This window comes from Cimex lectularius, unplaced genomic scaffold, assembly GCF_000648675.2.
Source record: "Cimex lectularius strain Harlan isolate CLEC.00 unplaced genomic scaffold, Clec_2.1 scaffold20, whole genome shotgun sequence".
NCBI lineage: Eukaryota > Metazoa > Arthropoda > Insecta > Hemiptera > Cimicidae > Cimex > Cimex lectularius.
Window position 1 is genome coordinate 2,828,635 of NW_019392641.1, and position 13,287 is coordinate 2,841,921.

Sequence of the window (13,287 nt, forward strand, 5' to 3'; positions counted from 1 at the left end):
AGTTGTGTGTTTATAGCATGTTTGGGAGGAAAGGAAGTTTAGTTAGGCGACCAGTTTATTTGCAATTTAATTTAGAATTCGAGGTCGATCGACAAATGTGCTAGATTTAAAGCAATACCCGTTAGTTTTCAGTCTACCAGTTTACAATCGTACGATCCTAACCAATTAATGCTAAAGTTTTGATCAATTTTACGTGTTATCAAGTTTTTTTTGTATTAAGTTCTCTATTTTTCGTGGTCCGCTTGACCAATTGATATAATTCAATTAATTAAGGTTTTAAGTTGAGATAAAAAAAGTCAGTGTCACGAGCGGGATTCGAACCGACGCCTTCGGCTTGATACGCCGCCACTCTACCACTTGACCTATCGTGACTTCGATCCCTCATGCACTAACTTCACATCTCAACCGCACCTTTTTGAATTTTCCCTCCTTTTAGCCATTTTTCAAATATCGTGTAATTTGTTTTTATTCTCGGCGTCAAGTGAAATGACCGCGGAGAGCTTTTAGTGAAGTATACTTCATTTTAATTCATTAAATTCAATATTTTTCGTGGTCCGCTTGACCAATTAATATCTTTCAATTAATTAAAGTTTTTAGTTGAGATAAAAAAGTCAGTGTCACTAACTGAGAGAAAATTCAAAAGGTGGGGTTGATGTGGGAAGTTAGTGTCTGGGTGGATCGAGGTCACGGTAGCCCAAGTGGTACAGCAGAGGCGTATCTAGCCGAAGATCATAGGTTCGAATCCCGCTTGTGACAATGACTTTTTTATCTCAACTAAAAACCTTAATTAATTGAAAGATATCAATTGGTCAAGCGGACCACGAAAACTAGTGAATTAAACACATGGTTGCTGCAGGTCTACAATTTGTTATGCATGCATATATAAGTTACAAAAAAAAATCAATTAATTAAGGTTTTAAGTTGAGGTAAAAAAGTCAGTGTCACGAGCGGGATACGAACCCATGGCTAGATTTGCGGCGTATCAAACCGAAGGTCGTGGGTTCGAATCCCACTCGTGACACTTACTTTTTTATCTCAACTTAAAACCTTAATTAATTGAAAGATATCAATTGGTCAAGCGGACCACGAAAACTAGTGAATTAAACACATGGTTGCTGCAGGTCTACAATTAGTTATGCATGCATATATAAGTTACAAAAAAAAAAATCAATTAATTAAGGTTTTAAGTTGAGGTAAAAAAGTCAGTGTCACGAGCGGGATACGAACCCACGGCTAGATTAGCGGCGTATCAAACCGAAGGTCGTGGGTTCGAATCCCACTCGTGACACTTACTTTTTTATCTCAACTTAAAACCTTAATTAATTGATTTTTTTTGTAAGTTTAATTGAACGCTGTGCTTATCCCGATATTTGTGTTCTCAGCAAAAGAAGTGAAGAAGAATTTTTATGAACGTGATTTATTGACGGGCGGAAGTTAGAAAAGTGAGGGGAACAAATTTCAAACAGCAATTTATAAGCCTGATGGATTGAAATTTAAAGCTCGTGTCATGGAAGATGGACGCCATCGCGGCCAACTTCTTCGCATTCTCTGCCTTTTCACCTCCATTTTCTAATCTGATAAACTTTTCCAATTATAACCAAATCCGCTAATTGCGGAGCTTTTGTCTCCGCGAAACTCGGCCGGTTCGATCCTCGACCCTATTGACAAGGTTGCCATGGCCACGACCTACGTCAGTAGGCCCCTCCAATGGAATCCTCGGCTCAAACTGAATTTCAACCCGGCCCGGATGGAGCCGTAAACTTTGACTTTTAATCATAAACTTTTAAGCCGCCACAAACTTTTAAGCCCCTCCGGAGATGCAAATTTTCCCTTCACGTAGAAACCCTATGGCCCTGGACCGACAACCCATTGTGAATATTTCCAACAAGCGTTTTTGGGATCCTGAAATGTGACGTACAGGAAAACGAAAAAAAGTAAAAGAAGATAAAATCACACAGCTGCTAAAAATATAATTTTATATTGATGAAAACGGATTTTTTATTTATGTATTATTTGTTACATAATTATACATTTAAAAGGCAACAATACATGACTCCCAACTCCTTATATTTAGAAAACTTCTATGTAAATTCATTAGAGTTCGTGGTCCGATTGACCAAATAACTTCTTTTCAATTCGTTAATCTTTATGAAAGGTATTGGTTGGGGATAAAAAGTCAGCGTCATGAGCGGGATTCGAACCCACGACCTTCTGCTAAATACGCTCCTGCTCTACCACTTGAACTATCCTGAATTCGATCCACTCGGACACCAACAAAGACAAAAAAGAGGGAAAATTCAAAATGTGGGGTTGGAGGGAGGTTGGTGTCCGAGTGGATCGAATTCACGATATTTTTGGTTGAGGTGTGTTTTGTTTTGCAAGTTTGTATTGTATTTTATGTCTATCTTGCTAGGAATTATTAAGCTATGGTTATATTCAATTAAATGTTATATTATCACCATTCAAATTTAGCTAATTTTTACAACGTATTTATTATTAAGTTCAGCATAGATATATTGAACAGAAGTTTTTTTCTATCTTTCTATCTCACGCTTCAAAGGTAAACTAGCGCTGAAACTTTATTGGATTTGGTTATACTCCCTTCAGGTTGTATATTTTTACAGCAAGTCAAGATATCTCTGGAAAACAAATATTCACTTTGATTTTATAGCTTTCATGAAAATTTACTTTACTTTTCCATTACACAGGCATCAATTTTAAATTTTAAATTAGACGCTCAGTTTTTAATTTGCCCTAAAAAAGTATCTTATTTTTTATGAAAAATGCGCTTGGTGTCATGAAAACTGAACGGAGTTTAGGTTAGAAGTTATGAATTTTCTTCGGTTCATGTCGCTGCTCTCTAACCACTTAACCTACCGTGTTTACAGTGGAAATGGGGTAGTTTTTGCTATGAAACTCCTTCAAATTCAAGTTCTTTCTCTTTTTCCAAGTTTTAGAGCAGCGGCGTATCTAGCCGAAGATCGTGGGTTCGAATCCCGCTCGTGCCATTGACTTTTTTATCTCAACTAAAAACATTAATTAATTGTAATATATTAATTTTGTTATTAGCTATGTTTAATCTTGAATTTTTCTCTTAAATTAAAAAGACATTATGCTAAAATGTAGTACAGTAGTGTATACGTTGTGAAAAATCAAATTGTGAAAAATTAAATCATTACAATTAATTAAGGTTTTTAGTTGAGATGAAAAAAAGCTAATGGCACGAGCGGGATTTGAACCTACGATCTTCGGCTTGATACGCCCGCTACTCTACCATTTGAGCTATCGTGTGAAAATTCAAAAGGTGGGGTTGAGATGGGAAGTTGGTGTCCGAGCGGATCGAGGTCACGATAGCTCAAGTTTTAGAGCAGCGGCATATCTAGCCGAAGATCGTGGGTTCGAATCCCGCTCGTGCCATTAGCTTTTTTTCGTCTCAACTAAAAACCTTAATTAATTGTAATGATTTAATTGGTCAAGCGGACCACGAAATTAGTGAATTTAAAGAATTTAGCTTAAGCACTCTTCACTTTTTGACCTGTTAAGTTCAGAATAGACGTGAGCGTCGTTTGTTTGCATTGAACCACCTTCGAGTTGGAGTTCTTTCGCATTTTCCTCGTTCACACTTAAGAATCTCATATTTCCGCGAATCGGCTATGCTACCTCGTCCTCTTCAACAACCTACGACAAATAGGTCCCCCGGTGGTATGGAGGCCTTTCATCCGTCGCTCCCTCGAGGTGAGATACCATCGGTGTGAAAAGCGTTTTTCCGCGGGAGTCATCGGCGATTTGTCGTAGCCGGCGAAAGGAAACAGAATCGATCCTGCGAGGGCGGGTGCGTAGGCGTATCTGGGGGCGGTCCTGCCCTAGTTAGGAACACCAGGAGGTCGATACAGCCAGATTCAGTCCTCTTCCAGCCCTCGTCCCCGGCACAGCTATAGTGAGTAAATGTAATTCATATGAGATTTTAACCCTTTACTATTTGCACGTTGGTCATGCTAATGTGTCTTTGCTTATTTGAAATCGAAACCAACCGAATTTCTGAGCTGATATCAACGGAAATAGCTAAAATCTTTGTTTTGCTGTATCGGTTTTATCCCGAAAAATAAATAGCTATAACGTTTAGCGTGAAAATGTCAAATAAAAACATAAATTGATTTAGTTCTATTGTACTAATCATGTAGTTGATCATGGTGCTAGTCCTTATTCCCGTTAATTCAGAAGGGTTCTGAAAATATATGACAAGAAATAGGTTATAGCTTCATTACCTAGTTCAGCTCGGTCTTTTAGTTTATAGCAAAAATCATAGAAAATATATTATTTTCACCATGAAACTCAATAAATCCTCCACTTCATATCAATAAAATAGACGTTATTTAAGCAATCCATTTCTGTCTGTTTCAGGATTCGCCAAGATGGCCGACAAAAAGTACCAGATGGACAAAAAAATCGGCTCCCTCAAATACACGGGTTCGTATCGATTGATGGTTTCGACCTCTCGGTATAATTGTTAATCTAGGGGATTTGATTAAAATGATAATTCGAGTTGGAGACAGGGGCAGGGTCGGCTATGTTTGCCGCCACGCCCCCTTTCCTTTCCATTGGGTGACCCAGTTTTCCAGAGGCACGTGAGCATCACATCCTGCCTTTGCCAGGGGTCCTTCCGACTCCAGGACTCTGAACAAATTCCTTTCAACCCCCAGAACTACGCTTAACAAACCTTTTAATTTTCATATCAAAGGGTTTTTAATTAAAATCTAAAACACTGAAACATCAACGTTTAGCAACAATCCGACCAGCTAATTTAAACTTAACTTTCTTTGTTAAATTCTATCTGGCTGACAGGCGCTTTGTTAAGCGTGGACGTGGGAGTCCCTCAGGGTAGCCTCCACGGCCCGCTACTGTATTCAGTAGATTGTGATGATATTCCTTCCCATCCCGCCACCACTACCATAAGGTACGCTCATGACACTGCCATGACTCCGTCGTAGCTTATTGCATCCTCCGGACACACATTCAATCCAATCGTTCAAATAATCTGAACACTGTTAGTCCCAAAATAACCGTCACCCTCCGTCATCACTCTACCTCCAATCTATTGTATTATACCCTCACCTCTCTTCCTAACGAAACCGTCATCCGCTATCTAGGACTGTTTCTAGACGTCAGCTAGCACGTAAATATAAACTCTCCCTTGACAACAAAATACTCTTATACAACTCAATACTGAACCCAATTTGGACATACAGCACAGAACTTGGGGTACAACCAAATCTTCCCATCTCTGCAGAATCCAGGCCTTATAATGCCGAATCCTTAGATCCTTCGTTAACACTCCGTTCTATTTTTCAAACCATCCATGACGACCTAAATGTTCCCTTTTTAAATTAAATAAAATCCAGTTACAAAACATTCTAGACTAACCTCCAATCACCTCCGCGTACGACTACTTTCCTCTCGGTCACTTCCCAGCAATCTTTCTCGACGTCTAAAAAGGCAGTGGCTTCGTGACCTGCTCTCAGAAAGTGCGAATGATTAAGTGAATGATTTCTTATTTAGGAGTACTATCACTGGACAGTTTCTACCCACGATATATTTTCGTTTAATGTGAGTTATCTCGTTATGTATGGAAGTTACTGAGCTTCCTGCAGATTATTGCTCTATTACTCAATAAATAAAACCTTATCTAATTACAACAAAGTATACTAAAACAACAAATGAAAATTCTAAAATCAGGTAACCACACCACGAAAAAAAGAAAAACGAGTTGTCTACGGTAATCTATTATTGTTTTTACAATTTTTGCATTCAGGGCCTGACGAAAAAATGATAATGGTTCATTATAGGCCTTTATAGTAAGAAAACAAAACTTACCCGTTACCATTTTACGTCAAATCGAACAATCAAAACCGTTGGATGTCCTCTGGTCTGTTTGAAGTTAGTCCTTTCCTCACAACTTCAGTACGATAACAAGTTGGTTAATATTTAAAAATTAAGAAACATTTGAAGTAATATATAAATAAATGGTAATTTAATTAAGTTACTTTTCTATAATATTGACTCAATATTATTCCCTTTAATTGCTTGGAAAATATTGCATTATTAATTCATTAAATAAATCGACGATATGACATTTATTTAATTAGTGATCTAAGATTCATTTTCTGGCAATAAATTATGTCAAAAAGCTTCTTAACAAAAATGTATTAAATCATGAGGACGTGTATAGGAGAATCGAGGTTAATCCGTCCAACTTTACGTTAGTGTGAACGGTAACGCTAAATTGATTGAAGTGCGCATGCGCAGATTTGACGTTAACGAGAAATAGCGTCCTGAGTTATTTCGAACTAGCGTGCATTTGAACGGGTGACAGTAAAGTCAATAAAATAATTTTTTCAAAGATATTGTCAAATTTAAAAAATAAGGCTGAACTGACTAAATACAATTTAAAAGATAAAATTTTATGCGGTATAGAATGTGGTTTTAATGAGTATGTATATGGTTAACTAACTGCACTTTAATACTTTAGTTTTTCTTAAAATTGCTATCCTAAACTTTTTTTCTTTAATTTTTGACACTTTTCGCCTTCAAATGAATTTCAACTGTACTTGCCCTGTAATTAAAGTTTAATTTTTATATTAGAACTTCAACAACTATCAGGTCATCAGTATTTGCCAAACTATCGTCAGCAATCAAGAGAAAATCTATAACATTCATGAATAGGTGCCTTTGTTTACAAGCATGATATGTCTATAACCTGAACAAACTCCCCAGGAAACTTAGCATTAACGGCAAAATCCTTCAATCAAAAAGCCTTCAATTAGTGAACGTTATTTGGAAGACGTTAAATATAACGGTAAACTTCAATTAGCGGAACCGTTATACTATACTGTTGTACTATACCAGCCAAGTTTTCGGCTCTATATATCACTTTTCTGGGCAACTGATTTTTAAAACGTGTCTAGTGCCGTAAGTTATAAACAATTAATAAATTATAGCAAGCTTAACATAACTTAGGTTTAAGATACTAAAATTGAATAACAGAGAGAAAGATGAGATCTTTACTGAACCTTCTGATAATTGAAAAAACAAAATACCCAATCTTTCCCCTCGGTCGTCACAATAAATAAAGTCTTGGATGTGTTTAGACCCAAATTGATTTTAAAACAAAGCTAAAAAGCCTTAAAAGATATTAAAATTGATTTGATGTTAACAGAATAAGCAATCGTGTTTGCTCAGGCCGACCTCGGATTACCGTAGGGTAGGCTGCCCATCAGGAATTTTAATACCGATCGGCACCCCATTCGCTCCGAAGGGGTGCGAGTTTAATCTATAAAGGAAGGGAAGATAATCTGACCGGGCTTGTTATCTCAGCCGGAAGAATGGGGATGCTGCACCCTGTAGCTATCCAGAGGGCCGGCCGTCGGTAAGAAATGGGTTTTCTCCCTCGGGGTACGTTCTCCTTAGAAGGTCTATGTCTAAAATTTTTCTAGATTATTTTAACGTAGTTTTTTTTACTTTAAAAACGTAAAATATCCTTTAACTTTTCTTTCTTGACAGAGTTTTTGGAGTTGACAAAACAACAAACTCCATTTCGGAAAGAGTTTTGCTCAGGAAAATTTATTAACAATTCGATCAAATTAAGAGCGGACAAATAACATTTCAAAGTTCGGTTTGTTTTGGCAATTTGCCTAGGGAAGTTGTGATAGTTAAAGTTTCGCGACGGCAAACACAAGGTAAGCGTTAAAGTTGTGAAGTAAAGATCTTCAATCACTTGTAGCAAAGTGGATTTTGTCAACGATTCATCAACTAGGTTGATTAAACAAGGGTTTTCTTCCTAACATAAATTTTGCCTCCGTGACTAATTAATTCAGGCGGAAGTTTTCAAGAAAAATTCATAGGACATAATTGACTAGGAAGAAATAGGAAAACTACAAGTAATTGCTAACATGCTACACTAATAGTATAGCTAAACCGATAGTTATAATTAATACTTCTGAGTGAAAACACATAACAAAATAGTTTAATTAATGATTATACTTTTATGATAAATTTTCATTTCCAAAGCGGTTCTATAACTTGTCAAAATATTACAAATATATTTATTTAGAAATCGTAAGATGCGGTCTGGTGTGATGTAGGCTTCAGAAAAACATTTTCTTTATCGTGCCAACGTTTCGATCTTTATTGAGATCATCTCCAGGGCTCAAAGTGTTCATTTTCCGTGTAGGTGTGTCATTCTTGTCTGTCGTGTTGATTTTGGGCACTCGGGCACTCTCGACACGACACGCAAGAAGGCACAATTACACAGAAGACAAACACTTTGAGCACTGAAGATGATCTCAATAAAGATCGAAACGTTGGCACGATAAAGAAGATGTTTTTCTGAAACCTACATCACACCAGACCGCATCTCACGATTTCTAAATAAATATCGATTAACGGTCACTAATCACCACACATTACAAATATAAATAAATTAACTGTACACAATCAAGGATTTACTGAGGCAAACAATATTGTTAATTTGGAAGGTAGACGATTGTACGGATCATAGCGGTGTTTCTAGACTTATTTGGATAAAAAAGAAAGTTACAAACAGCAGTTAAAACGTATTTGTAAAGTAGGAAGTAAAAATGTTTAGAGGTCATGGTATCAAAATAATATAAAATTTCCAGGATGTTAAAATATGTCTCTCTGACTCTCATTTCAAAAATTATATTACTATTGTCAGATGTAGAATTTAATACCAAAAACAGCTAAATTTCCACTGTGATCGAATCGCAATAAGTAACCAACTGTTCTCAACTATTTTCTAGACAATTTATTGCCCTTCTTGAAGGAAGGTGTTCAGTAAATTATTTTATAGTTCAATTATCGGTCGTAAAAGGTCATAGTGCTGACAGTGATTAAACTGTGTTTCTTAATATCAGTTTTTACATTAAAAATACAATGACAATTCACTAATTTCGTGGTCCGCTGGACCAGTTAATATATTACAATTAATTAAGGTTTTTAGTTGAGATAAAAAAGTCAATGGCACGAGCGGGATTTGAACCCACGATCTTCGGCTTGATACGCCGCTGCTCTACCACTTGAGGTCACGATAGCTCAAGTGGTAGAGAAGCGGCGTATCAAGCCGAAGATCGTTGGTTCGAATCCCGCTCGTGCCATTGACTTTTTTATCTCAACTAAAAACCTTAATTAATTGTAATACAATGACAATGTTAATTTTTAAAAGAAGTTTACGCTGGGTGTTGATTTGCGAGTTGGGGAAATGTTGAACCCGCGCTGGGTTACTTGGGTCCGCCTTAACTCTCGGGCTTGTTGCTTTAGTCAAACGCGCTAAGCATCGCGCCATCTTTGTGAGGAACCTAAACAACTCTCATAATTTGCTATCAGGACCGCAATGTTTAAAGAAAAATACTTCTTGTTGTTCAGTAGCACAGTCGAGTCCGACTCTTTGCGACCCCAAGGACCAAGTCACGCCAGGCCCTCCTGTCTTCTGCTGTCCTCTGAAGTATACTCAATTTCGTGTTCGTTGCATCTATGACACTAACCATTTCATCCTTTGCCGTCCCCGTCTTTTCAATCTTTCCCAGCATCAGGGTCTTCTCCAGGGAGTGCTCCCTTCTCATTTGGTGGCCAAAGTATTTGAGCTTCAGTTTCATTATCTGGCCTTCCAGGGGCCAGATAATGGGCCAACAGTCAGGGTTGATTTCTTTTAGGATTATCTAGTTTGATATTCTTGCAGGCCAAGGGATTCTCAAGAGTCTCCAGCCTCATAGTTCAAAAGAATCTATTCTTCGGCGCCCGGCCTTCCTTATAGTCCAACTCTCGCAGCCATATATGACTACTGGGAATACCATTGTTTGACCATGCGGACTATTATTGGCAAGGAGATGTCTCTACTTTTTCTCATGCTGTTTAGGTTCGCCATCGTTTTCCTCCCAGGGAGCAGGCGACTTTTAATTTCATGGCTGCTGTAACAGTCTGCGGTGACCTGGGATACCAGGAACGTGAATTCTGTCAATACTTCTACGACTTCTATTTGCCAAGGAGTGATGAGGCCGGTTGCCATGATCTTAGTTTTTTGGTGTTGAGCTTCAAGTCCATTTTTACCATGAGCAAGAGGCTCTTTCGCTCCTCTCCACTTTCTACCATTAGAATGGTATCGACTGCATATCTGAGGTTGTTGATCTTTTCTACAGCAATCTTAATTCCCGCTTGTGATTAATTCACGCCAGTATTTCGCATGATGTACTCTGCATATATATATTAAATAAGCAAGGTGACAATATACATCCTTGTCGTACTCCTTTTCCTATTCTGAACCAATCACTTGTTCCAAATGCGGTTATAACTGTCGCTTCTTGACCCTTATAGAGGTTTCTCAAGAGATATGTAAGGTGGCCTGGTACTCCCATCTCTTTAAGGACCTGCCATAGTTTGTTGTGATCCACACATTCAAAAATACTACAAAATAAAAAAAGAAAGATACTACAATAGAATGTAACAAATAGTACGATTTAAGAACTAGGATTTACTGAGGAACGTGTACAGCGTTGAGCTATCACTTGCGAACTGCATGCAGTCCACAGGCAATGTCAGTTTTTTTTTAATTTACGAAAACTTACTGTAGGCAGCGAGCACCACTTTGTGTGTAAGTTGTCTGGAGTCAGACCTCTGTCTTAACCGTCCAGCCGTCGAGGTTGGGCTCCGGAGATAATCAACAGCTAGGTCATTTCATCGCAACATCGCCCATTCACACTCTCATTCACTTTGAAATCATTCTTTCCTTTTTACATATCACATTCATCCATCATTCTTTACAACTATTATATAACTAAATTGATCTAGGGTTGATGAGGTACTGGTGTTCCGCCTTTGGTTTTCTCGCACTTCAGATTCAGGGAAATGTCGCAAATGTCCAAACTCTCAGCACACGCTAGGGACACAAAACTATCAGTACTATATGCAGTAAAACAATCTTGTTTTGGTCAAGATTCATCGTCTTAAAAAACTCCCTGCCATGTCCAAGCACAATTCTTATCGGGTGGTATTCCGACATTCTCTCTAAATGGTGCCAAGGAATTGCACTCTCATTAGGTGGGACACATCGAGCAAACTTTCTCTGCATGCCGGACACATCCGCGGCCTACTGCACAACATTAAGTGTTTGTGTGTTAATTTCACATATCTTATTGTTAATCGGGTCAGGATGACCATTCTTCTATGGTTCAGGTTCTCGAGGACCATCTATCGACTGTGCACTTGATACGTCGCATCTCTACTGATCCGACCCACCGACGTCAAGGTCAGGAGGCCGGATGACGGTACTTAAGTCCGCGCTTTCGTTACACTCCAGACCTATGAGTCCGGGTAACCAGATAACAACCACCGTTTTTCCTAGACAGTACAGACAGAAGGAACAGCGCTGTGGGAGTCGGTGCGACTAGGTAGGCAGAGCCATCATTGTCGCGAATCAGCCACGCCACCCCCCGCCGATCTTAGTCCCAACTGTGAACGTGGCGAAAACCGGTGTATCTCGATCTAAATAACAAAAACTTAGCAGGTTAACATGGCGAGATCGTCTCGGACAATACGACCGGAAGGACGCAAGCCGGAGTTAGTGTTTCTTTCGTATGATTATTTTCTAACTTGGTATAAAAACGTCTAGCATATATGCGAACAATTTGATCTTTCCTTTGACATTTCTTTGCATTTTTTCTATTTCATTAATTTACTTTATCGTCTCTATTTCTGGATTAGCCGTTTGCTTCTTATTTTCACCCTTAACATGAAATTCACTAATTTCGTGGTCCACTTGACCAATTAATATATTACAATTAATTAAGGTTTTTAGTTGATATAAAAAAGTCAATGGCACGAGCGGGATTCGAACCCACGATCTTCGGCTTGATACGCCGCTGCTCTACCACTTGAGCTGTCGTGATCTCGATCCACTCGGACACCAACTTCCCATCTCAACCGCACCTTATGAATTTTCCCTCCTTTTTACCATTTTTCAAATGTGGTGTAATTGAATGTGAAAGTTTCATGTTATTGTATTCTCATTTATGTTTATCACTATTTTACCACTTCTATAAAACATCAAGAGGATTTGGTTTACCTTTTTTGTTTTAGCAAAAAAGAGTTTTGTTTTTACTAAAGACTTAGGAATGCTTCTTATCTGCAGGTATTTTCTTTCTACATACATTCCTTTGTTCTTCCATTGGTCAGTGAAGTGGAACACGATCAAATGTGAGAATCCTAGGAATTTCGCTACAAATGTTAACCGTACGCTTCACTGCTTCAATTGTATTCCTTGAATTACAATTTATTTTATTCCGTTTGAATGGACCTACCTAGTATTGCAAATATAAAAAATATCCATTACATTTCGTGGTCCTATTGACTTGTTTCAGTTAATTAATCTTTATGTAAGGTATTGGTTGAAATGAAAAAGTTAGTGCCACGAGCGGGATTCGAACCCACGACCTTTGGCTCAATACGCCGCTGCTCGAACCACTTGACCAATCGTGACTTCGATTTACTCGGACAACTTCCCATCTTAACCTAAATTTGGAATTTTCCCTCCTTATTGCCATTTTTCAAATGATGTGTAATCAGGATTCGATTTTCGGCGACAAATGGCGAGTGGATCGAAGTCACGATAGCTCAAGTGGTAAGCAGCGGCGAATTTAGCCGAAGATCGTGGGTTCGAATCCCGCTCGTGAAACTAACTTTTCTCATATAAGATAAAAATATCATTTTTGTGTCAAAAGAGTTGATGTATGCTGTGATAGTCTCGTTGAGCTCGATTTATTCTGGGATTTGAAACCCTGCCCGTGCCTCTCATCGCGACGCCATCCATCAAAAACGGATAACGACCGCTATTTACTTATCTATCGCTCTTTCAAGACTTGATCCATTGCCGGCTTAACGATCGTGAGATTCCTATGAAAAACACTATTATAAAGAAAAAAGCCCATGTTTGTCGTCTCGGGTTTTTAATCATTCGAAGGTGCCGTCGGGCAATCTGGGGAGGAAGAAAGCTAAAACAGAGCCCGTTGTTCAGACAATGGATTTACGTCTCGCTGATCTCTTTCTAATCTGCGCCTTTCAATTATTCACCGGCTTTATTCGGCCTCTTTCTCGACTTCGTCTATTATTTTCTTTGCCTTTTCAGTAGTATTTAAGCGAAGATAGCACATTTACGTCTTTATTTTATTTTTGAGTATGAAAACAAACATCATTTCACGATATTATAATAAATTAACTTATTAT

At 38.2% G+C, this 13,287-nt stretch overlaps 1 protein-coding gene across 1 annotated transcript in view; it reads left to right on the forward strand.

Annotated features, from left to right (window-relative positions):
* The first annotated feature begins 3,897 nt into the window (after positions 1 to 3,897).
* Positions 3,898 to 13,287, forward strand: part of LOC106661609 (glutamate decarboxylase) — a 65,636-nt gene continuing 56,246 nt past the window's right edge. The window contains exons 1-2 of the mRNA XM_014385127.2: positions 3,898 to 3,937; positions 4,402 to 4,467. Coding sequence (XP_014240613.1) covers positions 4,413 to 4,467 — 55 coding nt within the window. The 5' untranslated portion in view covers positions 3,898 to 3,937; positions 4,402 to 4,412. The remainder of the gene's footprint in view (positions 3,938 to 4,401; positions 4,468 to 13,287) is intronic.